This window comes from Brienomyrus brachyistius, unplaced genomic scaffold (genome assembly GCF_023856365.1).
Source record: "Brienomyrus brachyistius isolate T26 unplaced genomic scaffold, BBRACH_0.4 scaffold35, whole genome shotgun sequence".
Classification (NCBI taxonomy): domain Eukaryota; kingdom Metazoa; phylum Chordata; class Actinopteri; order Osteoglossiformes; family Mormyridae; genus Brienomyrus; species Brienomyrus brachyistius.
In genome coordinates this window covers 2639466-2666744 of record NW_026042310.1, presented here as the reverse complement: position 1 = coordinate 2666744, position 27279 = coordinate 2639466, and the positions used below count along the sequence as shown (strand labels likewise).

The following is a 27279-nucleotide window of genomic DNA, read 5'->3' as shown; positions in this document are numbered from 1 at the left end:
CTGCGAGCCACTGCAGTCTGAGCTCGACCATCCCATAGAATCAGTCGTAGGTTCTTGAAATGTAGGCCTTAATGGTGGGCTCTTGAAAATTGGCCCATGGAAGAAGATTCTAGAAAAACATATGTTACAAGGCTCAGCATTTACAAGGCATGTTGACAATTCAAGGAACGCTGAGGACGGACACAGACCCTATAGGATTGCTGAGGACTATTCGGGGGGGGGGATCCTTGAGGAACTGGTCCCAGCTGAAAGGTGATTGGTCCCCAGAGTGCCAGCTACCCTGTTAGCCACCAATTCACAGCATATCTTTGGCTAATGATAAGCTTAGAATCTCCTGCTTCAAAGGCACTTCAGCAAGTTCTCGCATGGATGCAACCACTTGGCACAAGGCGAAGAAACAGGCATTCAGACACCAACGAAGGGGCACAAACAGGAAATCCGACAGACGCGCGGCTCAAAGGGTGATAATTTATGCTGGTAGAAGTTCTTCCGCCAGAGTCATTCGTCGAGCTTCTGAGCTCTTGTTCTCCGAGCTTTGCTCCCAGACTTCTGAGCGTAACACCATGTCTTGCAGTCCTGTTATTATTTTATTGCATAACTTCTACTTGTTTGGTTTTTCCAGATGCATATTTTGCTGAAGAATAAGGTTGAGAACAGTAAGGCATCTATACTCATCCTAGGGCTTCAAACATTCAGACTTTGGTCTTAAGAAACACTTTCCGGTGGGCGAAGACGTATCGATAGGATTTATTGATGGCAGGAGCCTTAAGAAAATGAAGAGAGATGCTTGTCAGTGAGGTCATTCCACTAGTGGGGGGTGGGGCAGGGTAGCAATGAAGTCTAACCAAAAGAAGTAACAATCCTGCCCCCTCCCTGGAAGGTGAGTTCAGAGCTACTGATTGATCAATGACTCAAAATGTGAGGCGAATGGACCGTAACTAAATAACTGGTATCTCTCTGTTGATGTGCTGGGCTGGGACAGAGTATCTGTGTTGTAAGCCAATGTGGCTTGAGACTAGAAGGAGTGAGGAGCCCTGAATTTGCTGACTTACCTCAAATCGCTTCTGCGTTCCAGAGTCCCCATCAGTCTGCAGGTTTCACCAGTACTATAAGAGCATTTAATTTATTAGTCATGTTGCCGAGCACACTAGCAGATTCAAAACTCCATTCATACACTTGCCAATTGATTACCCCCACTTCATCACGTTCCTGTCGGTTTCTAAAATCGCCATGGCGATTTTTGTCCTCGCTTACTATCAGAATTCCTCCGGCACTCTAATTGATTAAAGTCGATGCATTTTTTACGTCTTTCACACAGGATAAGTTTATCTAAAATCTAAGGTTTAAGCACTACCAAGAATAATCACTTCGGTGAGCCGGAAATAATCCGAAATACACACTCTCGACAGACACGAGCTGCAAATTTAGACCTCACCATTACGCAAGATTCCTGACCTCTTACAGAAATACGCTTCGATATTATGGCCTAATGGTCATTCAAACAAATTATTTCCCATTACCCAAAGACATTTGGAAACGTTAAACAGTGTTTGAAAGACCATGCTAATGAGGACGTGAGTGTGACAAATCTGCCCAAATGAGCGGCTATATGGTTTTTCTCAATTTCCGCTTAACGCAGAGATGCCTCTGACCGATCCTCAGTCTCGCTAATCTTAGCGTGGTTTGGGAGACAGAGGATGTCAGTCTCCACAATAAATCTGGAGGTCAACGGTGTCGAGATGATTCAGGAATAGAGACCTCCGATGTCAATGATTCAGAAAAGCAGTCACAACGCCATTGTACGCGTTGCGGTCGCGCCGTAGTTTTGCACCGTTTTTCCAAAAGTAAAGAAGAACTTGGAGGACTGAAAAGCATAGAACCTTCTCCCGCGTGTCCCAGGGATATGAGAACATTCTGGAAGCTTCCCGTCCGAACGTCCCGAAAGACTGGAGCTTTCTGAGCTCTGACGTCAGAGATGATGGGATCTTAGTGGGACAGGAGAGGTCCCGGCGCATCATTATTCCAGGACCTCAGCTGCGATTTTAATGTTGGCACAGCCCCATCAGCTATCCATTTTACACCATTAATTTTTTAAAGTGACGTGACCCCCGTTAGATGGCAGGTTTGGGTCAGAGAGCTCGCAGAAGCTGCTCGGGATTCCAGGCAGACAGCTGAGCGCTTAAGTGCGTCAAGGGGCCATCCATTTCCTCGTCGCCCCCGTCCCTGGAGCGGGTTCAGGGGGGCGCAGATTGAAAGCCAGGGTGAGCCTCGTGAAAACGCCAAGGTGGCTCTGATGGCCGCGGAAATGAGCGCGAGGTGTGGGAGGCAGAGGGCGGCTGCCAACGAGGAGGTTCGGCTGGCTCTCTTTACACAGACAGCTGGATTTTTTTTTTTAACTTCCTCGGGGCAGAAAATATGCTCTTTCCAAAGCTGCGAAAATACTGTAACAGTACCAGTATGAGATGGGTTTAATAAGCAGTGCACAGAGGACGGGGACCTCGAAGGCCTAATGAGGACAATATTTACAGGCGTTTTACCTGTAAGTCCTGCCCAGCTGGCCCACTTTTCCCTGCCCTCATAAAGAGAGTGACCATTCATCTACAATTTATCACTTCCTCGCCCGGCTGGTTCCTCATCAGAGACCTAGTGGTGTAGAATATGGCAGGCGAGGGCCAGCCCCTAAGTCTCCCTGGGGGGCTACGAATCATATCTCCCAAGGTCTCGCTCCTCCGATTTATCGGGTCACGGCAGAGGAGGTGCTCCGCGCACGTCCTCTCGGCCTGTGGCCACCATCGGAGCGTGCGGGCTCCGCCGTCGCCCACGGAAACAGACGGAACACAGAGAAACACTCTGCACCAAATGCGAGGGGGGGGGGGGGGGGGGGGGGGGGGACTGGTTCGATCCACACTTTATGGCAACCGTCAAAATAATGGGTTAAAATCAATAACTAATTTAAGGTACTATTCTTTGTGTAGTTTTGCGTTTTGTTTTTTACAGAGAAAAAAATCAAGCGAATAGTTGCTTTGGCAACCAAATGAAATGTCGCCTAGCGATTTTTATTAAGGCGTGACGCTGCCATTATTGGGAAGGTTCTTTCAGATAACAGATATATTTTACCGCACATTATCGCGCAATCTAACATCTGAAACGTGTTACTGTTATTATTGCATTTCATTGTTATCTCTACATTTCGCATTACTTATTAAAGTATGAATGCGCAAGATGCCGAGTTAAAAAAAACACACACATTAGAAGTGAGGCTTAGTTTTAATAACCATAGTTTTTTGGGCAGGATATGATTTTGTATTATGAGAAAGGAACAATAATTACACAGAGAACTGTAATTACGAAAAAAAAAGTCACGATCCGTTTGTATTTATGATTTTTGTAAGGTCGATTTTTACGCCTTCTTCTGGTGGTCTTGGCTAGACTATGATGTAAAGAGACATAGAGGAGGGTCTGTGATTGACAGACGGATATTCTTAAGGTCTGACGGTTGAAGCAGCCAGCGCTGTGTGAATTTAATCTGCACATGCTGACCTAATAACCAATTAAATCGTGACACATTCAGGGCCCTCGCGGCAATCACCCTGAAAGCTCCCGCTAAGAAACACTTATTTCCTGCAAAGAGCAGCCAAATTATGAAGAGAATACTGCAGTTTTACAAAAGATTTTAAAACGTCTCCCCCCCCCCCCCCCCCCCCCACACACACACACACACACATTTGTATGGGAATCTCATCTGCCTGCTCAGAGACACAGCCTGTCAGACCTCGCGTCACGCTTGTTGGGAGGCTGACGGGCTTTCTGATTAATTTCCCAGCACAAGGTATATAAAAGAAAGTTAAAAAAAAAACTAAAATGAATCCCCAGCACAATTACCCCTATATCTGGCAATTTGGAATATTCGGTGGTGATCTTCCCTCGGAGCAGTCGAGGGGGACCCCGCCACGTGTTCCCGTTTGGCAGGTGGATGAAGATGGACGGGGAACTCACCGCCAGACCTGTAACGAACACATAAAGACAATATAATATCCCTGTATTGGAATTGACTCCATTGGTCAAGGATTTCTATTAATAAACGGCAGGCTTCTTCGTTGCAGATGACAGTCTAACAATCTCACCCCCCAAGGAAGAGTCCCACACAGTGATTCTTATTAACACCCCGGGTGAGCAGTGTTTGCTGTGGACACACACAGAATGGTAATACCGCAGATTAAAACATCGGAATGTCAATCTTTCGGTGCTTTATTTTTTTATTATTATTTTTTTCAGGCAGTATTTTTCGCTCCGGGAAAAAAACAAGAGCACATGTCATCGGCGTTTTATCATTTTTCTTTTTTTTTACAGAGACTTTTTATGGGTAAGTTACGATGGCACATAGCCGGATGGATGGACTTTCGCAGAAAGCCCCTTGACCTGTCTGGCTGGTCACATGACCACAGCCCATTTCCGAGCGAGACCGACGGAACTCTGGATGCAATTGGCACAATGCGGATTTGGGGAAGCAGTGAGGATTTAGTCAGCGCGCCACGACTGGATCAAGAGGAAAAGAATCTGTGAAAGAACAAGGCATCTTAAAACGAGCTACATTCACTCCCCCGGGTTAGCGAACCACTCTGCGATATCACTGAGATCTCGTAGTGAGACATGTTCTCAGATAAACCTCATGAGATAGAGAGTTTTCCAACCATTTATGTGCACATAGTAGACGTTTAGCTTCTGCTTTATTCGTTAAAGTCCCTAGACGTATTCCCTCAAAGCACAGTCTCAAAATTCCCCGTTGGAAATGCAAAAGAAGTTTCTAGAGTTCCTTGAGTTTGAAGTTCTGTTGGGGCGGGCGGGGGGGAACGCCTATACACTCCTGGACGTTTCTGTGCTTCCGGTCCTGAGAGGACTGAGCCAGCTGTATTCGGGCTCATATAACATCAAAAGCACTTGAAAGAGGAGGAGGAGGTGGAGGAGAACAGGAAGGCAGGTCCATCGTGGATATGGATGGGCTGGAGTAGCTGTAGAGGCGATTGGAAAACGCGGACCAATCAGACAGCCTGATCCTGGCGTGTCATCTGTGGCCAGCTTACAGGAAGTCTGTGTGGTGCACAGGTCAGTTGCGGGCAGGCCTTTAGAAACTTCTCTCTAAAACCCGCTCTGAGTCTTATCCGAGATGATTGGGGCCCTTGATTTCCATTATGTCACCCTGCCTGGAAGGAAACACGAGACAAATCCCTGCAGATCATTTAGAAATATATAGGCGGACATAAAACAACAAAATGGGAGCGGCATACTTTGAACAGCGTTCTCCTTTAAATACCAGCAAACGGAGCTGAGTTGTTTGCGCCTCCCCGAAACATCTGCCGGCGCTGTGTGGAAATGTAAGATGAATATTTAAGTTTTGTTATTAATCATGCCGTGATAGGTACATTCCATGGAGGCATGGGTATGAAGAAGAGCGTCCGATTCTAATCAGTCCTTTCTGGAGCCCCCCCCCCGTCTTATGTGGTTTGGGCAGAAAGTTTATCCTGCGCAGGAAAATACAAGACAGGAAATATCCTCCCAAAATATTTACCGAGTTCCCCTCGGGTTGGAAATACAAAGTCAAGTACTCCCATTTTTTAACGGCTTGATTTCCGCAACCACAGCAACATTCCCTGTATAAATGTATTAATACTTTATTAACATGGAATATTTTCAATAAATAAGGCTGTATGAATTCCAGGTGTATAATAGCAGTAGGAACACCATGGATTTGTCCGATATCGCCGAGCATTTTCGATCCCCACTTACTGCTCTGCTTCCTGGGAATTGAAATAATCCGAGCTGCCCGTTTTTCTCTCTCCGCTCACACAAATACGAACCTCCCCCACCCCCCCGTGTCAGACCTCATTAAGTACACACACAATGACTTGCATATTCCGAGGCATTACTAAGGAAACAGGAGGCTAAGAATCGAGCGCTAATTTCCGGCCAATTTAGAATGTGCGTTAAGCGGAGCGGCAAAGCTGCAGCGGGATCTCGAGCTTTTAGCGACTGAGCACAATTTGCCAGTTCCTTACTGCAGGAGTCTCGCCCCCCTCCGTAATAACATTTGTTGTATTACAACATCCAGCGACATTTAGGTTGCCCCCCCCCGATTCTCAGCGCACCTGAATGATATTTATCGTTATCTATTATCACAGCTATTATAGCAGAGGCTGACTTACCTAAGTTGTTCTTACAAATTACCCCACGTACTGCTATCGTATCCAATCCCACTGGGTCCCCAGGGTGCCCTGGTAAGCGCATGCTGGAGCAGATTGCTGCTCCGTGGTGGGAGATTGTACAGGTTGTGGTTGATACAACATGGAAATATTCCTCTACTTAAATGTTTCAGTCGTTGTGTGGATAGTGCGCTTTAATTCCAAGGCCAGCAATTTGATTTTTATTCATTTTTTTGGTTTTATTAAACGGCACAGAACCATCTAACAGCTTTAGATTAGGGTTAGGGTTAGGATTAGGGTTAGGGATTCGTCTCTTGGCATATCAGATCATTCAATCCTAAGCATTATTGTAGCTAGTAATTTTATTAACAACGTACAGTAGCTCATGAACAAATCGATTTTTAGCGCCTCTCTCAGCAGCATTTAAAACACTTGACCAGCTATCGAAAACCAAACCAGGATAGAAATGCCAAACGCTGTACTCGACAGAAAACTGATGAAAGGAATCTGCACCTGTGCGGAAAGTAAATGGAGGCCGTCAAAACTGCTCATTCAGTTTGACGTATGAAAAACAATTTCCTGTCTACAGATGAGTGGTTAGAAAGTGAGAATGGGCTCATTCAGTTCCCCTCCAAACCCCAAAAATTTATTTCTCAATATTTGGTAAACACCCTGCCATCAGTATCTTTCAGAACATGTTAACAGTTCATCAGAGGACGTTGCAGGTTTTTGGAGAAGACCCTAGGTCACCTGAACATGGCTTCCATCCATCCATCCATCCATACCTGTGTCTTCCATCCATCCATCCATCCATCCATCCATACCTGTCTTCTTGCTCATTAAATGATATTTATGGTCCACTATCTATCTATCTATCTATCTATCTATCTATCTATCTATCTATCTATCTATCTATCTATCTATCTATCTATCTATCTATCTATCATTTCATTGTATGTAAATTCTTTTTTTAAAGATCTCTAAAATGTTTTTTGTAAAGCAAAGAAATCTGAATACATATATACATACAGATATTCCAAAACCTCCGTGCCTGCGATCAGAAGGTTGTCGGTTTGAGCCGGTTTCAGAAGAATGGTCACTTGTCCATGGGCCCTTGAGCGAGACCCTTAACGCCCAGCTCCATGGGAACCGCTGCAGGTGGCTGCCCTTCGCTGCCAAGCCTGCTCTCACATACGTAAGTTCTGTGTGTCTCGGAGAGCAAGTAGGCAAAAAGACCACGTCGGATCAATAGAGTGTCATTATTATTATTATTTTTTGGAGAAACATAATTTTTATTATTTTATTAAAAAAAAAACAACATTAATTCAGGTTTCCCAGTGGTTGCAAACAATCTTTGAGGATAAACATCATCATTACTTCTAGGCCATAATAGACTCAAGCATCACTTAAATCTTGGGGCCTGTCTGCTCTAGACACACTAAATACTGTGTGTGGCGTTTCTCAAGGGTCAGTACTTGGTCCCGTTTACTTTCCCATAAACATGCTCTTCTGGGTGTAATGGTCAGTAAACACAGTAGCTGTTTTTCGCGGCATGCAGATATCACACATATCTACGTCTCCTTGCTGCAGAAAGACCACTCTGGCATAGAGAGAGCTTTAGTGACACCGAAAGAGAAACTGTGTCTAAATTTGGGGCTTGTCATAGATGGAGATTTGTATTCATATCATAACAAAATAGCCACAATACCTTCCCGGCCAGTCCTCTCTTTCTCTCTGGAAGACACAGAGAGGTTAATGCATGCCTTAGCGACAAGTCGATTTGACAATTGTAGTGTTCGATTCTCCTAAAAAAGCCATCGATTAGATGCAGATTATAGAAAACGCAGCTCTGTGTATTTTCTGTGTATTTTCTATAACAGATCGTGCGTCAGAACTGCACTTGAATCTTTACTTCGACTGTCTGTAAGTTTCAGAATTGATCTTAAAGTTCATTTAATTGTTTAGGAATCATTTACTGGACTAGAGCCTGCATACAAAGCTGAACTTCTGTAAAGATCTCCACAGAGACGCAGCCTTAGATCACTTGAGGTCAGACTTCTACAAATTGCTCAAGTACATTTGAAAGCAGGCAGTAGGTTTTGCACTCGTGTCCTCCAACAATGTGGAGTTCTCCTCTGAAACAGATGAGAAGCACTTTTCTAAAATAAACAATGCACCTTTTATGTAGGCTCTTATAAAATTATAATACTTTATTTGTATCCTTTTTCAATTTAATCTCTTCATTTTACATAACTATACTGAATTGTTGCTGCATAGGAGATAATTTTGGCTGTAATTATATCATTTAAACCTGCTGTACATCCATCCTTCCATTTTCCATACTGTTTATTAATGGTGGGATCATACTGTGCCTAGGGGGGAATACCCAGGGTGGGATTTCAGTCCAATCACATATATGTTACGTGTACAATTTTATTATTAGTTGTAGAATGTTATGGTTCTCTTACCTCTATCCTTCACTTTGCTCCAACTGTGACAGAAGTCTGTTGCTGGTTTTATGAACCATCTGCCATCACAGATGTGCACCGTACCCCTATTTCCCAGGAGGGGGTGACTCACGTGTGGCTTTATGTTGGCCTCCAACATGGCGGTCAGCAGGTCTGTCCCCAGAGCATTGGCCCAATTGTCCCAAATCCCCCTGCCGAGCATCTGGGATGAGTGGGATGGTGCAGCCAGCTGCTTGGAGGACAGATGTGCTGCTTACAACGTTGGAGGTCCAGTTGCCCCTTAGTTCAGCTACCTAATTTCCCCGCTAATTCCCATCAATTCCCCTGGAAAGTTTCCAACTTGAAATCCTCCAGCTTAACTTCCCATGGAATGGAAAGTTTTGGGAAAGTTTCCGTTCTGCCCCTTTGCAACCTTAGGTCCACGCGATTTGGACGGCTCATCTCCCCTTATGTTACGGCACAGCGTGCGTCCAATCGGCATCTCTGGTGTAATTAAGGGGGTTGCAGCTGGCATTGTTTGTGGCAGGTGCCTTAAAATTAATTTAGCGATCAGTGTTGACACACCGCAGCACAGAGCAACGAAATGTGTCTCTGCATTTAACCCATACGTGACATAGCAGGGGGCAGCTAATTCAGCGCCCGGGGAGCAGTGCTTGGGGGGCGGTACCTTGCTCAGGGTACAATCAGTGGTGCCCTTGCTGGTCAAGGATTCGTACCAGCAATCTTTCAACTACAAGCGCACTTCTCTAACCATCAAGCCACCACCGCTGTTTGCCAGTGGTGGAGCCATTTGCTTTGATGATAGTATCACTAATTCAATCCGGGCTCTTCAGTGTTTTATTTGCCACAAACACAGAATAGCCAATGTAAAAGAAGTCAGGTAGGATACAGCTACGTAGATGCCAGGGATGGTGCAACCAGGTAGGATAGAAAACCTATTGGATAGTTGCTCTCCGGGACTGGAGTTGGAGACCCCTGGTATAAACGATGTAAAAAAGTAATGCATGCCATTCCCCATGGCATTGAAATAAATAAAACAAACAGGAATACTCTGGTGCCTGAGGCTCTAGGCCGAGTGCAGTGCTGTACTGGATAAGTCACTATGAATATGGTTAGATAGATAGCAAAAAAAAAGTCCGATTTTTTTGATTTAGAGCATGATAAGTGCCAGAAGATCCTGCTAAGACCTTTCGTTATTTATTTGCTTATTCTGCTGTCTGACGTTAACGCATATTTTATTATGGATATATTTGAGATATTTTGACACAGGCTGTTCAGCAAACAGCAGGCAGAGGTTCATAGCACAAGCGAAAATGATGACTTCACATGCACTTTTATATATTCCTAAATGTGTGTGTGATGATTTTTTTCCCCTCACCCTCTCAGTGGGGATTCTCAAAGGGAGGCCCGCAGAGAAGCGGGGGCTGAGAATTTGCCCCACTAACATCCCATAAATTTAAACACGGGATTTTAATAATGCAACGTTTCTCTGTCAGTGAGTTTTTATTATGAAACCAAGGAAATGGAAAAATTTCAGGCTGCTGTCGCGAAAGGATGATGCGGTTTGATTATTTTTTTCCTAAGGAGAAATGCTTTGAGTCCCAGTTGGAACGCAGGATATTCTCGGAAAGGAACCAACCATCCATATTCGGAACACTTTGATACCGAAAGAACCTGAATTACACACATGTATCAGATGCCAGACATGTTTGCCCAGCAGGGCTGTGGAATCAGGCTTTATTCCTGGTAGACTTATTAAGATCTTCGCTTGTCCACAGAGAGCAGGAAATTTAAGCTAATGGAAGTCCTGTTTTGAAAATGCTATTGATTAAACAGATAGAGGCACGGACATTTGGCACCGTTGAGCCATTTCGTTCGTTTCTGCAGGAGAAAGATGAAATAATTATGTCGAAATGATAAATTAGCCAGCATGGCGTAAGCTCGCATTGCCGGGTAAACTCATGGCTGTGTGACTCATTCGAAGGTTTGGTTCTAATTCTGTTGTCTGCCGGGATACAGTGTTGAACTGTCAGAGGGTAATGAAATATGTGTACACTGTGAAGAAGAACATCATATAAGTAGCATGGGAAAATGAGTGCGGCACAGATTTCTATTATAGAATAGAAACGGGGAAATGCAAAAACAACCCGTAAAGCACTAGGGGCGTCATGCACCAGACATTTATAAGACGGCGCTCCTTACGGCGTAGCGAAATTCATTTAGCGCAAAACAGTGTGTAAAACACAGAGGACGGGAAATGAAACGTGTGCTACATCCCAGTTCAGTATGATTCAGCTTCTAAAAATGACACAGCTAACAACGCCTGCAGTGAGACGAGACAGATATGTGTGATATCTACATACTCTGAGAAATGGATGATATTAAACCAGGAACAACACATTTATGGGAAAGTGCAGGGGGACCGAGGATGGGTCCGTGACGAACTAAACATGCTGTACTGGTCTTTTTTTTTTTTAGTCCATCTAGAGTAGCCAGGCCCTGCCAATGATTTAAGAAATGTAGCAGTCTGTTATATTTCATGATTAAATACCCATTTGAGGGTACTGTAGGTGTTATTTATGAGTATGAGGGAAAGATGAACTAAAAAGTAGTTTCTGTGCTATTTTATTCTTTCCTGCTCTTGAGATCATCCCAGCTTTCCGGATTATGACTGTGTTTATTGCCTTGAGCCTCAAACTGTCACTGTTAGCACTACTGATGTAACTGTATGCCTTGTTCTGCTAAGTAACAACTAGTAAACAGACTAGCAGCAGGTTTTCTTCTGCTCATTCCTGCCTCTTAAATTCTCATTTGCATATAAATGCAAAAGATTTAAAGATTTTTTTTAAAACAAGTTGCTAAGGTTTAGATCCAAATTTCACTTTTTTTTTCCCATCGTGCATCCAGTGATTTTTCATATAAGGTGCCGGTTTCTGTCTCAATCCTCAACACACGCTAAGGAAAGGTAATTTTTTCTTTTGGTCTGTGCTCCCTTCTCTAGTTTCTTGCTTCCCGTTGTGCGTTTTGGAAATACACAAAAACAAAACGACGGCAATAAATAAGACCCTGAATCGGCTCGCATCTTTTTTTCGGGCTGTTCATTGGACACGGCGAGTCTGTGTTTCCCCTCTTAGGCTCAGCCTGATTTGAATTCCCCACAAAGGGCTGCAGCGTAATACCCATCTGCCGAGTTTGTTGTCCTGCTCATGGATTCCTTTTGCTGAAGCACCCGCAAGCAATGCCGCTGCCTGCGACTGCCGCATTTACTCTGCATGAGGTCCTGTCATTAATTCCTGAGTTATTCTCTTGTTCATAGATTAAACCGGAATGTCTGATCTAGTCCCGCAGACATGCAATCCATTAGTCATGAAAACCTCCACAAAGAATCCTTACCATCTGTGACACGTAGGGGGCGACACGTTCCAATTGATTCAAGCATGCGGTCAGGCATGCGACGGACGGCCGCATGTCAGAGGGCCGGCGGTGACATCTGCACCCCACCGCTAGCTGTTTGGATGGATGAGTTCCTGTCAGTATCGGAGAATGACACCCCCCCCCCCCCCCAGCCTCCAACAGCAACAACACAGATGCAGAGACAGATGGACCCCGAGCTAATGCTACCACGACTAATGGATGACAAGAAAAGCACACTTTGTGAGTGTGTAAAGCGGGCGGCGTGTGCCTGTACGCCTGTGTGTGTTTGGAAAGGAGAGCTCACCAAACAAGGCTCGGTTTGCCAAGGAGTCAGCGGGCAGGTGCCCCTGGGGGCTGGGCGAGGAAGTGGAACCGGGCCTATCCGCCGAAGGAAAACGTTTTCGCAATTATTAAGACCTTTTCTGACTCTCCCTGAAGTATAAAGGATTAAAAAAAAAAAACAATAAAACGAAGGTATAGAGTCAGCAAACTCCGCAGCTCTCGGAGATGAAAGGAGGGTTTGATGATGGCTCTCTGTCGAGGACGGCGAGCTCGATTCCTGCAGCTGAATGAAAAACCTAACAAACAAAGAACATCTTTTTAACAGCTAGATGAAAAGATCATTTAAAAAAAAAAAAGAGGATATTCATACGATAGTAGGTGAGATCTTTTAGCCAGCACTATTCCTACGTTTTCAATGTTTTCTTACTCTATTTTAATTAGGGGAAACTCTTTTTAATTTTTACTTGCACACAGTGTTATAAATAGTGTTTTTATTCAGTCTTTTATTTATCTTCTATTTGGCCTCTGTCTTTAGTCTACCCCCTTAACTATTAAAATTTTTAACTTTTTAATCGAGTTTATCCTACATTTTTTTTAATTGTCTCAGAAGCGAGCCAGATTTACATCTCGCCGCAAGTTGTACCAGCGTAGCTATGCATGCGGCAAATAAAATCCCGAATCTTGGAAATCTTACATTTGGTCCAATTAAAACGCGGCTGCCATTTTGAGCAGCAAAATCAATCAGGGTTGACAGACTCTATTAAGAGACAGCTGCCGTCGCACCATGAGGCCCACGCCCCACGCATAGGCCCGGCTCCGCCTCCCGAAGCGCAGCTTCGGGCCCCACCTCAGACAAGGTAGCTGCCCTTTCTGCCTGAGTAAAATAATTACCGGGGTAAAATATAATAATTCTTATTGGGGGAGGTGGGCTGGGGGAAGACGATTAATAGAGAAGCAAGAGGTCAATGTGGGAGTTGGAGGGGAAGGAAATCTGGATTTCAAATAAGTGCGTAAGCATGTTCTCACTGGGAGGATAATCTTATAATATAAGACACGCCTGACCCCACAGACGTTAGGTGTCGTTCCACGTCTCTGTGCCGTAAAGACTCTCTGCCACTTTTAAGCCGTAGTGCTCTTGATGCGTAAAACCAGAGCTCTCTTAAGAGCATCGGATCGGTGAATCAGTGAGGCTGCTGACGTAATGCGTTTTTTTATGTAGTACGTAATAAATAAATAAATGAACTCATGCTCATGGTCATACTTAGAACCTGTCAGCTTGATGGATATTTTCTCGAAGACATAGGCGAAACGGCATTTTTACCATTTCCTGCTGTGTTGTTTATGAATGTTCATGAATATATATTTTATATCCGCTTTAATCGGGTGTGTGTATGATCTGCATTTATATTTCAGAAAGATTGTTTACGGTTGCTGACTCGCTCCGTGTGGCTTACTAATAGTGGAGAATCCCATAAAAGGGAACAGGAAGCAGCAACGCAAGATGAAATCACTGAATCAAACAGGCTTAGAAAAGTGCTCAGCACATGCTGCCACGTAGCTAAAAATAGCCCCCTAAAAGCCCCATCTTACACTTGTTTGGTTTGTAAAGGTACGGACACTGTTGTTGCTAAGAAACGGCATGGAAAATCTGCCCTCCTGCTCGTCTCGGATTAATATATTGGTTTCGGCGAGTGCCTCTCTATTGACTTCTGCAAGGAATTTATGTCCCCCGCTCTGGTCTCCCCTCTCCTCTCTCATTATTTCATCCGGACCGGCCGGCCGGTGTCACCAATAATCGTCAGATCCTCTCCATTCAGAGTGATGGCTGCCATGGAAACCTTGTTTCCGTGGACGCGGTCGGCGTAAAAAAAAAATAAAAAATGGTGCGTGTGTTTAAAACGGTGCGAGAGATTTAGCAATCGTGGCATTGCTCTGCGCGTTTCCTAAAAGGAAAGGATGATGTTCTTCTGCGAAGCAAACGATAGCATCATCCGATGCTAGGATTTCCTTGCGCTCTTCGTCGACGATCTGATGATGCAAGCAACAGGGGAAGGGATTCATGGCGTGGGAAGGCAGTAGGGCTCCTCTGATCGATAACCACACAGCAAATACCAAGTAGGCCTTCAAAACCAAATTCATAAACAAAACCAAAGACGTTCAGTTCGAGCTAATTGCAATTACATAAGACTAGCGGTCCCTGCTAGCAGAGGTTGGGTCATGTCAATGACCTTTCCAAGAATGTTCCGGCGAACTCTCCAGTTCTCCAGAGAACCAGTACGCTGCCTTCAGCACCAGTACCACTTATCTCAGACTTTCAGGATGCCTGATTGAAAGGTCCCCGGATTGCCACCGTCGCCGTGCGTGTGAACGGAAACGTAACCACGGATCGTTTCGGTCCCTAATCCGAGGGCCACCAGTCAAACTGGCCGGAATCATTTCTGCCTCAGCCACGTAACTGGGCTGTCAGGCGGTTGTCGCAGCGATCGGCGAAATAAAGCAATTAAACCGTAGCGGCTGGGAGAAAACCCATAACAAATACATTGCTTTGCTTCCCCGTTGGTCTAAGAGACACCTGCTGACCGCCTGCTCTTCTCAGTCTCGGGAACTAGGGAAGATTTGATGGGCCAGGAGATGACTCAGGTGGGGGGGGGGGGAGGGCTGTGTGTCATGGGGGCCCTTTCAAAGTAATTTTAATCCCCAGCTGCTGTGCACTTTCTTACACCGGTGATCAAAAAGGTTTTACAGGATTTCTGGTTTTGCCCCTAAAGGGTAACCAGCTTTGTCTTCTTAACCCAGTAAATACACTCCAGACAGTGGAAGCCATTCATGCCAGTTTAACCAAATAAGAATGACCCGGATTCCAAAATCCTCCCTCCGCCACAATAAAAACAATCGCTGTGCAAACAACAACAGCGACAGGACTAACAAACTTCAACAATTGCAAAATGAAGGTCAGATTCCCATTATTAAATATATATATATATATATATATATATATATTTTGCCATTTCCAGCATGTCAGGCCCTCTCTATAAATAAATCCATATTAAATGTTGCTTATCCACCTCAAAGTAATTAGGTTAGCTGCCCCCCAAAAACACTCCTTCAGTTCACCCTACAGCTAAGCAATTTTTGAAAGAACTGCAGTTGACTTCTGATCTTTTTAAGATGCATGGCAGCGTCGTACCAGGCTAAGAGCATATTGGGAAATTTATATTTCTGGGATCTTTACTTTCTAACCGTATCCCAGAGGCTAGGGGTACAAGGCATATCTAACCCTTCCCCAATAATATCCAGTCCTAAACCCGAAAAAGTCGGCCTTTAACCTTGATGCACGTGCAGCCATGCAACATGGCAATGTAAAACAAGTATACAAGGCCATTTGTCCATTTGTATATATTTGTATTCTGACTTTCTGATTTTTTTAAAGGAAAGGAAGCTCAAGACTGCCCCCCCACCTTTAATTTTAGGCTTTTTTCCACAAATGAAGGGTGTATCTTTCCCAGTCACCGTGAAAATAATCTAATTTTCAGCTGAGTGTCAAGTTTCAGAACACATATTAATTTTGGAGGGAGGCAGCGTCCCAGTCACCCCCCCCCCCCCCCCCCATCTTATTAGCCATATGGTAGCATTTGAGTTTGCATCTGCGCAGAATGAGATGTCGGGGATGGGTAGAGCCGCTCCCCTCAATTCTGTCGCCTTCCCCAGGGAGGATTCGGTGACCCCGTGAGATGGTTCATGCTTGCATGCTGGTTGCCCCCGACTACCGGATCCGTGGCAGCTCACGTGATGGACGGGAGGCGAAGTGTTACTGTAAAGATGCGCGCCCCCCCCCCTCTCACCAGATCAATCAAGCCGAGGTCCCCTTGTCACCGGCTGCTTTCCACACAAGAACATTTCCACTGCATTTTGGCACTGGGCTGTTTTTCCTCCATCTCAAACCTCACTTATATTTAAAAGTAAGCACCCAATTCATTTATCGTTCAGGCCATCGTACACGCAAATCCCCAGACACTGACGGACGAATAAACGGCTTCATCCTGGGCCATTTACTAATTAAGACCCCAACCTGAAATCAATGAGCAGCCTGCAAGGGATCCATTCAATAACACCCAGCATCAGTCTGACCTTTATCGGGCTTTGGGGTGTCCCTGGTCTTTTGACTGCATGGTCGACGTATCGATTTCCATTAGGCTAGCTAAAAACAGGAGCATGCTAAACAAAAAAAAAACAAAGTTTTTGAAAAAAATACACACCGCAGAAGAAGCGACATCATCAGCTGCGCCTTTGCATGCGCTTTCATGTCTGATTGAGTCGCATGCTCGCGTTGACTCCAAAGACCGGTACCTAAAGGACGAATCACGGGGCATTAGCTTTTTGGGAGATTTCGCTAACAGAGCCTTCTCTCTCGCGGCTGGCTGTCATTTAGGATGACTTGGGGTTAGGAAGAGGTGGCATTGTGGGGGGAATAATGAAATAAATATATGGGTCCAGCCTCACAAGGATCCTGCCAGAGCTGTCAGGATCACTGCATGTTTGATGAGACCGGCTCTTTGTGTAGGAGTTTGCAATCTGAGAGGTGCATGCTGGGAAATTGCATGTGTATGTGCGCCTCCGCAGCCCAGCCTGTGCTTCCCAACTGAGACCCCAATCTGTCACATTAGGCTCTATTGAGCCCCGTAACCTAATCTCTATTTTCCTTTTTTTGTCTGTTATTTCAACGAATCTTACCTGCTAGAGGTATCAGGCCCGTTGCCTCGGAGAGCCGTCGAAGTCGGTTCGGATTTAATGAGTGCGTGTCCCGCAGATGGGTCTGCAGAGAGGATTCATCTCAATTGCGTCGAAGTCCATTCCTCTGTTTTCTGTATATGTTTATTCAGCAGAGGTCCGGTGCTTTTTCCCACACCCTGAACGGGATGGGGGGGGGGGTAATGAACCACACATTAAGGTACAATTTAGAGGTGCTGAATCTTTGAGCTACGAGAACATCCAAAAACACACGCACACACACACACACACACACACACACACAGACAGGGCTGGGGCCCAAATCGAACTCGTAACCCCAGAGTGTGAAGCCTCACCTCTCTACTCTGCGTCACTCACACACAGACTCTCCATTCACAGGAAACGCTTCCTTATTCCCCCAGGAAGTACAGGGCTTGGCAGTTTCTTCAGTTTTTTTTTTCTCGCAGAACTGATACATCTCTTGTAATTTTAAGCACAACAAACCCGAAAATCCACCATCCATCCACCAGGGTAAATTCCACGTCAGTAAGAAAATGACAAGAAAACTTAAGAGTCGACTCCTTCACGGTATCTGAGTTTTTCCCTCTCCGAATTCATTTGAAAAGTCGAAGGAAAGTGGCAACATGTCTATTAGCCATCAGGCGACGATTTCCTTGGAGGGTATTTCACAAAGCAGGATTTCTTCGTTAGCTAGATAACTTGAGCCAAATGTAAGGATTATCCGATAGGAATGTCATTTACCTTTCTTCCTACTGGACAGTTTTGAAGATTGGCTTAAGTTATCCTGCTGACTGGGAAATCCTGCTTTGTGGAATACCCCCCCCCCTGGTCGGACCTATGGTGCACATTTGGTACCAGTCTTCATCGGTCCTGGATCTTTCCATTGTTTTGTTTTTTTTTACATCAGCATACCCGTGTGGTGGACACATCCCACGCGGTATGAAACACCTACCCTTCATGGTAAAAAAAAAATAAAAAATTTAGTGATGCATGTCTCTTGCTGTGAGGGTGGGGGGTAGTACATTTTTATGCCATTACTCCTCTCTACTTCCATCCATCCATCCATTTCCAAACCGCTTGTCCTACTGGGTCGCGGGGGGTCCGGAGCCTATCCTGGAGGCAATGGGCACGAGGCAGGGGACAACCCAGGATGGGGGGCCAGCCCATCGCAGGGCACACTCACACACCCATTCACTCACACATGCACACCTATGGGCAATTTAGCAAGTCCAATTAGCCTCAGCGTGTCTTTGGACTGTGGGGGGAAACCGGAGTACCTGGAGGAAACCCCACGACGACATGGGACCTCTCTACTTTATTGTCTTTATTAGTAATAAGAGTAAGGATTCCCAACTGCCGGTCTGTGGATCGGTACCTGTCCCTGCTCAGTAAAATCACTGTCCCAGAGTCCTATATGTAACCGGATCAATCTGTCACAAAATGCTGGGTTCCATATTTGGTCCACAAAAATACGAGATTTCCAATATTTCTGCACACATTTGGTGCCCCACACACCCCCCCCCCCACTTTTACAGGTCCATGAAATTTTTTGTTGACCTTAAAAGTTTGGGAGCCCTTAGACTCAGGCATCTTCACTCACAGTATTAATTACACAAATTTCATCATGGAAGTAAAAAATACTCAAAAATACAACAGCAGCTATTATCCTACACTGTAGCTCCAAACCAGCAATAGCTACATAAATTAATTAAAGTTTAGTTCATTTAAATTTCATAGAATTCATTTTTTGGTGTAAATATTTGTATTATAAATGTCTCCCCGGCATTAGAGCTTCGTTCCCGCGATGACCTTACGTTGCCCTTGTCAGGAGATTCGATTTGAATGTTTTGGCAGCTGTTAGAGCGAAGACGAAATAAATAAATAAAGATGTTTGAAGATTAGTCCATCGAGACTGTCACCAGTGTTCCTGGACCCCTGTGCTGCTTGCCCATCTTCACAGGTGCTTCTCACTGGGCCGGAATATTAGGCAGTCTGTTTGCTCAGACTTCTGGGAAAAAAAAAAAAGACCCCAGCCCAGCAAAACAAAAAAACGTCTCGTTGCCAGGGCGGAAAAATGCTAATTTCCCCTCGTCGTAATTTTGCAACCCGTTGGAAGGTGTCAAGCTGCCGTCTAAACTTCTGAGAAACGGGTTTTGCAGGGGGAAACGGGAAAGTAAACAGGGATGTAATGTATGCAAATGCAAACGCTGAGTGCTTTCATAAGAAACAACTCATCTGGGTTTCCTACTGCCCTCCTGGTCTTTTCGCCTCGAATTTCGGGTTTAACGAGTTACTCGCGGACGTCAGTGTTAAAGTGAACCGGACCAGTGTCTCCGAATCCCAATTAATTACCTAATGAATAATGTCTAGCACCGTTCTCTGACCTCATAATACCAGTGAAAATATGCCTTTTTTTGGTGGCACATAAAATGTGAACAGGTTTAAACCCCCCCACCAAGACTATCACACACAGGGGGTCCCGGTGGATGGGGGAGGTTGTTGGGCTGCAGCCCAGGGGAGAGCGGAGGAGGAGGGCAGGACATTTATGTTCTACTTCCTTACGCACGGGCACACACACACACACACACACACACACACACACACACACACACACACACACACACACACACACACACACACACACACACACACCAGCAGAACAGCTGAAATAAACAAGAAGGTCAGAGCAGAAAATGTGTGCTGCTCCATTTCTTTCATTTCCTTAAAAAAAATTAATTTCTCAGGCAATGAAAAAATCGGGCCGAAACTAAAAGCGACTTGAACCACAACTCATCCTCGAGCGACAAGTGAGGTCCTGACTACGCGAGACTGAATCAAGACACGCACACTGAAGTCTTCGCTAACATTACGATGTTTTCCCGCGGGGTGTGGCGCCTGCTGATAAGATGGCGGGCGGAAAATTCTGGAACGATCTCGGGCTTTCTCACGTGGCGGCTGGCTATCGCACTGCCGACAGGGTATTCCTGGCTCTGGAATGATGGCGGAGGCCCATACACTTCAAAAAGCTCGTTCACATTGTTACAGAGTCGCACGCCAGGCAGAAATTGAAAAGAGGGGCTTATGACAGCGCAGAGTCCTGACTCCCAAGAGGCGCATGGTCTCGGCGTCCTTCAATTACATTAAGCTACTCGGCGGGGGAAACTCTTCATTTTTCTGTCATGCGACGGACCGCCGGGTCAAGGCATCACGAAAGGAGCACGCGGCGGATATTTAAATAGAGAATCCGGAGTAGATCTCTCGCCCCTTTTAGCTCCGCGCCAGAAAGTTCCGGCGCACTTGGTTCACGGTGCATAGAAATGAATGACGGGAAGAATCTAATGGCAGAATTGAGGGCGTGGGGGGGGGGGGGGCCGCATTCATTGTCATTAATGCCTTTCGGAGATGACCTCATTTCAGACTAACTCTCTGCCTCCCCCCAGCAAAGTCTTACCCGACGACGGGAAATAGGGCTTCTCTCCGCCGAATGCTGCTCAGAAGTTTATCTAAAAGCAGAAAGCAGACAGGAAGCTCCGCTCAAGCCCTCACAGAGGGATTCTGGGAAGGGTTTCAAAAGCGTGGAAACGTTGGAAGGTGGCACCGTCGCGGGACTCGGCCGGCGGCGTCGATGAAACGGCCCGCTCTGTCGGAGATTCTGAACTGAAGGCAAGGCGTCCTCCGTTGTCCTGCGTCACTTGACTATTTTGTTCCCCCCTGCTCAGAGAACTCCGGTCTCTAGTCCAGGAACGGTATCTGTAACATGAAGGGTCCAAGCTAGTGGCCGCCCTTCAAAGATGCTTCGTTTGATTTCAGGGAACGGAGAAGAAGTGAGCTTTTGGAAACCGCCAACTCATATAGACCTCGACCTCATCGCTAGGAGGAGGAGGACAGGAGGAGTTCATGCCTGGGAGGATTGAATATCTATTCATTTGCCTTCTTGGGCCTGGGATACATTTAGGTCCAGTTAATTGCCTAAAAAGATTTGATTCATCATCCCGTTTGCAAGCATCTGAATCACTTAACTGCAGCTTAGAAACCTCAGGAGCAGGAATAATCAGTTGAAATAGGACTATGGTCTGAAGCTCTAAAATGTAAGGGGAGGCCAGATTTACAGGCAGTTAATGCTGTAATGTAAGTGCCTTCTGACTGGGGAGAAGTATGTGTGCGCACACACACACACACACACACACACACACACACACACACACACACACACACGCGCTCACACACACACACACACAGAGGTTTGTAATTAATCTTTTTGGGGATATTTATATGGGGAAAACTCTAATCCCAACATGATGACCTTAACCCCTACTCAGCCATAACCTTAACCATAAGTAACTAAATATGAGACTTTTGGCATTTTTATTCCTTCAGTTGCACTCACAGATCTTGGTGGGAACCCAAAAAACAGGTTTTAATTACATTTTGGGGGACATTTCTTCCTCACAAAGTAATATAAACCTAATCCACACACACACACACACGACCAACACTAGTCAAAACACAGAAATGGGACCCAAAGTGTCATTCTTAACTGTATATCTTTATTTAACCCAAATTTAACCGTGACACATGGATGATCAGAACATTTCATAGAACCATTATCTCCCCCCCCCCCCCCCCCTGATAGACAACGGCTCACAACACAAGAGTTACTCCGTATGACATTGTAGCCTGGTAACATCACACTTTTACGCACCAGTACAGCGATTCATTTCATTTAAAAATAACCACCAAATGACTTTTTTTTTTTAAAAAACTGCTGGCGATAAATCATTTATTGTGTGTCACATTTTATTTTTGACAGTACAACGCAGTTCACAGTATGGTGAAAGTGAAGCTTCCGGAATGATCCGCAGGTACGCGGGCATGCTGCTTGCCTCCGGTGACGGAGGCTGTCTAATGTGAATATTTGAGTACTATTAAAAACAAGAGCCACAATATCAGGAACAGCAAAATAAAACGCACAGTCAGCCAAACTTTTTAATGAGGGCAGCAGACACGACCAGCTTTATGCTGAACATAAATAAATCTTTCATTGTCTATATCTGCAATCCCTTGTGCAGGGAGATAGAAAGCAAGTGTGGCAGGAACAGGCAGGAAAAAAAGAGTGACTTCATTTCATGCCATATTGTATTTTGTGTTTATGGTAATAGGCCCTGGTGACCTTTGACCCCACATTATGTGAAGGTCAAAGGGCAGGGGGGTCAAAGCAGTGGTTTCAGCATTGGGTTGTAGGCAGTGCTGCTGTGTTCCCTACATAACGTTTAGCATCTGTTACGTATACTAGCCCTATACATTGTGATAACTAGTATCAACCTTGACAAATGGGTTAAGAATCTTGGATGAAGATGTTCGGCGACTGCCCACTGCTTCCTGTCTAAATGGACGTTAACTGGTGGCACTTAAAGATGGCCAGTCCTGATAAACCCACTAAGACGCGAAAGGGAAGGTGTGAGAAGCAGCTCAAACTGACTCGAGCAGGAGTGGACTTGTGGAACTCAGCTCGGCGTCTGGGTTGGACGGGACGCTATATATCTGTCATGTTATCCCACGCTAGGATGCGGAATTCACTGGGAAAGATTTAACAAAAATAAAGTACCGCGTGGCGATCTTACATGTGTCGGCTGATCAGGATAATTCATTAATTGGTCACGTTGCAGTCAAGTCCTGTTTGGTTGCTGACTACATACGCTGAACGTGCCAAATCCCAGTGAGATGCCTTCGTGACCATAAAGATCAGCGGTCATCTTGATTCTCTCTGGCTGTAGCGAAGGACTAACAGAAACGCATTGGGCAAAGGCAAAGTGCAGGGGGGGGGGGGTCTATTAACAACCATGCCTCAGATGGCCCAATGGCTGTAGGACAAGGTGCTTTTCTCATAAACTTGACAGCCCTTCCGCGGCTCTCTGTGCGACTGCTGGGGGGGTCATGGGGGTCAGCAGAGAGGTTAGGGTTCGAGAGTAAGCCAAACCTTTTCCCGCACATGCATCGAATCACAGTGTAAACACACAGACACAGCTGGGGCATGCGTCACAGCACGGCTCACGCGACGCGTCACGACACGACTGACGTCTTCATGAACCCGGCGCCGAGACGCCCGATGGGTTCGGGGAGATTTTACAATTGGATCATTTCCTTTTTAATGTTATTTTTTTTTTTATAACGTCACGTTACTACAAGAATCCACATAAAACCTGTCACAAGCATTTCTTTATCCCAACAATCATTATTATTTTTACGAACAAAGTAAACAGTTCGGGAAAAAAAAAGAAGAAAAAAAAGACGACGAGATGGCTGAAAAGAATAAACGACAAGATACATCACCGTTAAACGACCCTTCACATTCACAACATGACCATGATCGTCTCTTTTTTTTTTTTTTGTCTGGCATAAAAGAAAAGCCGCACAGTTCTCAGGTACCGAGACAAGCTGTACTTCTCATTGCGATTTTAAAAGGAAAGGTCGAGCGAGATCGCTACGTAAGCCGCAATACTCGTGTGGGAGGCTGGCCGGAACTCCTAGAATGTTCTGGAAGTTTATGCAGATGCAGGTGGGCTTGCCGTCTTGGCTGATTTAGAAGCAGAAAACACACGTTCTGCATGTAGCAACCACTGTGACCCTATCTGTGCTGCCCTTCTGTTGGTGACTCTCTTGATTAGCGCACATTATCGCCTGTCAGCTGCATACCTTTCAGTTTAGGAAAAAAAATGTTTTAACTGAGATAAAACGTACAATATGAGCACAATTTGCAACAAATGTTAACCAGATTTACTTGCGACGGAATACTACCTCTGGCATCAAAGGCGAGAGCTTGATTATACTCTCATCTGAAGCGGCTCGCTAACCGTAGCACTTAGAAATCTCATTCCTTTTGGTATAAAATGCAGAAAAGGCCGGCAGTGTGTGGACCTGGCAGAAGAGGTTCGCCTAATGCACGGAAGACGGCCTTTACGGATGGTCTGGCCCTCACCACTCGGCGTGGATGTGCCGCTGGGTATTCTTCACGCACTACGGATGAAACACAGGTCACCTTCGCATGAGCAGGATGCAGGCCTAGCAAAGTACGATTTGGACACCGTGCAAAGAAACAAACAAACACAAACACTCGATACATGCATGCAGCGGTATCCTGTGGAGTCCTGGTTTCACTCGGTGATGCTACACTCTACAAAAAACAAGGTCCTTTGTTATTTAATCTACCCCGAAAATATAAGCCCGACTAACGACACATACTTCTAGACATCCACAAAGGTGAACCGTTCATTAAAGAGTAGCTACAGTGTTCTGTCAATGCAGTTTGGCTGCATATATACGCGTAGCACGCCCGATAAAAGGACATCGTCAACTAACGGCTTTAAGATGCCTAAACGAAAATGCAGAGAAAAACGAAGAAAAGCAGAGAAAACTCATGCCACATAAAGACTGACGCCGTGGTTTTCTCGTGCTGTAATTAAACATAAAGCACAGCACCATGCAAAAGTTAATAAACTGCTGATAAATATGCCAAAACATAGGACGCGCGTAAAGAATACTGCGAGGAACCAAAGGATTTCATAACCGTTGTAAATACCAGCTAGTGCTCGATCAACCCATTCATTTGGTCATATTCTGCAGGGATTTATATATAAAGGTCTAATGTTGACGTTGAATGCTATTCATTGTGTATGGGGCACTAATCCAAAATATACATGATGCATTATTTTGCTTACTTGGGTCAAAGGGGTGTTTAGTGAGCAATTTCAATGGAGGTCACCCCACATGTGTGTAACGTCTTGTGGGGACCAGCGGAAGGGACATACTACTCTAACTTTAGAGACATCGACACACGCCTAAGATCGATCTAGATGTGGTATTCAGAAAGGCACTCTCTTTTTCTTTCTTTCTTTCTTTCTTTCTTTCTTTTTCTTTCTTTCTTTCTTTCTCTCGTTCTCTCTCCCTCCCTCCCTCTCTTCTTTGCACTGAGCACGCTGAAGAGTTTAAACACAATGAGGACCACTGGACCGGAAAACACACAGATGGGTCCACGGGAGACGAAAGTAATTCCAGGCGTCACGACGGCTCCGGGCCGGGCCAGAGGGTGACGGCTACTGAGGACGCTCCTACAGCTTCTCTACAGGCAGCCTGACTGCTATAAGTGCTGGCTACAGAGGAGGGCGCCCAGGAACCATGCGGGCTCTGCCCAGGTATACCTCATGAGGCGCCCCCCTGTTGGCAGAGTAACATTGCGGCACTTGAACGTCTCTTCAAATGATAAAAAAGCCTTGTTTACAGAACAGAAGTACAGTGTTCCCCTTCATGTTTTGCAGCTGCTAGCTAGGTCAGAGGAAGCCAGGGCAGAAACGAAACACCCAATGGAGGTTTCTCGTATGACAAATAAACGAAACGACAAATGAACGTCCAGATATATTTATGTGACTCTACATCGTTTATGCCTAAACCTATGTAATCTTGCGAATAGAATGTGGAACTCATATACGTTAGGAAGTAGCTGGCGATACTTGGTCGCTCGAAATCTGCTTCGTGGGGTTTTCCTGTCGTGGATTTACTTCTGCGGGTTCGACCTCATGATGATCGGCTTCCTGTTGACGTACGTCGCCCAGTAAGCCAAGTTGAAGATGAAGAACAGGACGGGGAAGATGATGCGTGATATCTTGTCCACTCTGCTGACGCGGTTGTAGGACTTCTTGGCCTCCACCATGTGCTCCTCCACCTTGGGCATCTTCACGGGTACTGTGGTGGCGCTCTTGGCAATGGTGGTCAACCCCGGGTCCTTGGCCACGTTGATGGCGTAGGTCGTTCCCACAATGTTGAACGTGTTGTTGGCTTTTTTGGAGAGTGAGGCCGACTCCCTTCTCTGAATGATAAAGGAGACACTCATTACAGCAGCTCGAAAAGACAAACGCCGCTAATTAATTTCCGTCTAATTAGTATCAAGGGGTAGCAGGACGGTAGAGAGGAGTTTCCTGTTTCAATTAAACAGCAGACATCTTTTATGTTTAAGTAGTACGGTAAATCAGCCCAGAGAGATGCAGAGCACTCTTTGTATAACTTCTATAAAAGTTCTATAAGTCTGTTAATGTGCATTAAGAAGATGATGCTGCTTGAGTTCTTACGTATCCATGGAAACCTGCATTCTCCATTCCCCAGCCTTAACCAGTTCTTATCTCAAATCGTCCATTATTCAAACTTCATAATATACTGGAATACTAATAATATGATTTGTGAGGGTCATTTAGATGCACTATTTGTAAATGTATGAACTGAGATATATTATTTGGTAGTCTGCAAAACTATGAAGAACCACATTAAACATACAACACTAATTTATATTGCCATATAAATATTAGATACAGCAATAATTATTATTACAGTTATATTTCTCAAGCTGAATATCTTAAGCAAAACAATATAGGGAGTATAGACATGATTTGTTAAGCATAATTTTGAGAAGTACAACAGGAGATCCTCTCTAGGAACTGGAACCCACAGGAGCCTGGTCAGAAACCTTCATTCTTATGAGTAATCTCACCCAAAAAGGTTTCACCCTCAATACCCTAAAGGCTTGTGTCAATACAAGTATCACATTTAAGCATAATAGTGCCTGCCCCATCATCTGACGATATTTTCTGAAAGAAACCCTCTCAACAGCTTCTATTCTGCGGGGCATCCACTGTGGCATTGTGGGTAATTTCGGAGTGGACGTGTCGGCATGGGAGGAGCGCAGTGAACAACATACGCCAGAAGGCTTTTAGCACACGCGTCTGAACGTCATCCGCTACACTGTAACTGCTTCAATCCGTCAGACAAGCGGGAGGGACAAGTTAATAGCAGCACCCGCAGGTTAGCGAGAGGCCGTTTGGGGATTAAGTGAAGAAAAAAAATAAATAAAAACAAACCTCACAGACTCACAGACTCACGCTGAGGGACAGCGTTAGCCGGGACAATCGCCCTTGTGAGCTGGAAGGCCGCGAAGCGAAGCGGACTCCCCAGCACGTCGGCCCTAAACACAGACACCTCTTAAGCGATTTAATTCTCTCCCCCCCCCCCCCCCCTTCCCCCGACCCATGATTCAACAGAAAACTCAGCCGACACTCGCCGGGGTGATTAGGTAACGGATTTGCAGGAAGGATCGCGACTGGCTTTCACGATAAAACTCGCTTGCG

At 45.3% G+C, this 27279-nt stretch overlaps 1 protein-coding gene and 1 long non-coding RNA gene across 2 annotated transcripts in view; both read right to left on the bottom strand.

Annotated features, from left to right (window-relative positions):
• Positions 1-4238: 4238 nt before the first annotated feature.
• On the bottom strand, positions 4239-5882 carry LOC125721819 (uncharacterized). The gene is made up of 3 exons (XR_007385976.1): positions 5785-5882; positions 5286-5360; positions 4239-5201 (listed from the first exon to the last, which is right to left on the bottom strand). It is a non-coding gene; the product is annotated as an uncharacterized LOC125721819 (long non-coding RNA).
• A 17577-nt stretch (positions 5883-23459) lies between these two features.
• Positions 23460-27279, bottom strand: part of gabra3 (gamma-aminobutyric acid type A receptor subunit alpha3) — a 67149-nt gene continuing 63329 nt past the window's right edge. Inside the window, exon 10 of the mRNA XM_048998018.1 lies at positions 23460-25970. Coding sequence (XP_048853975.1) covers positions 25659-25970 — 312 coding nt within the window. The 3' untranslated portion in view covers positions 23460-25658. The remainder of the gene's footprint in view (positions 25971-27279) is intronic.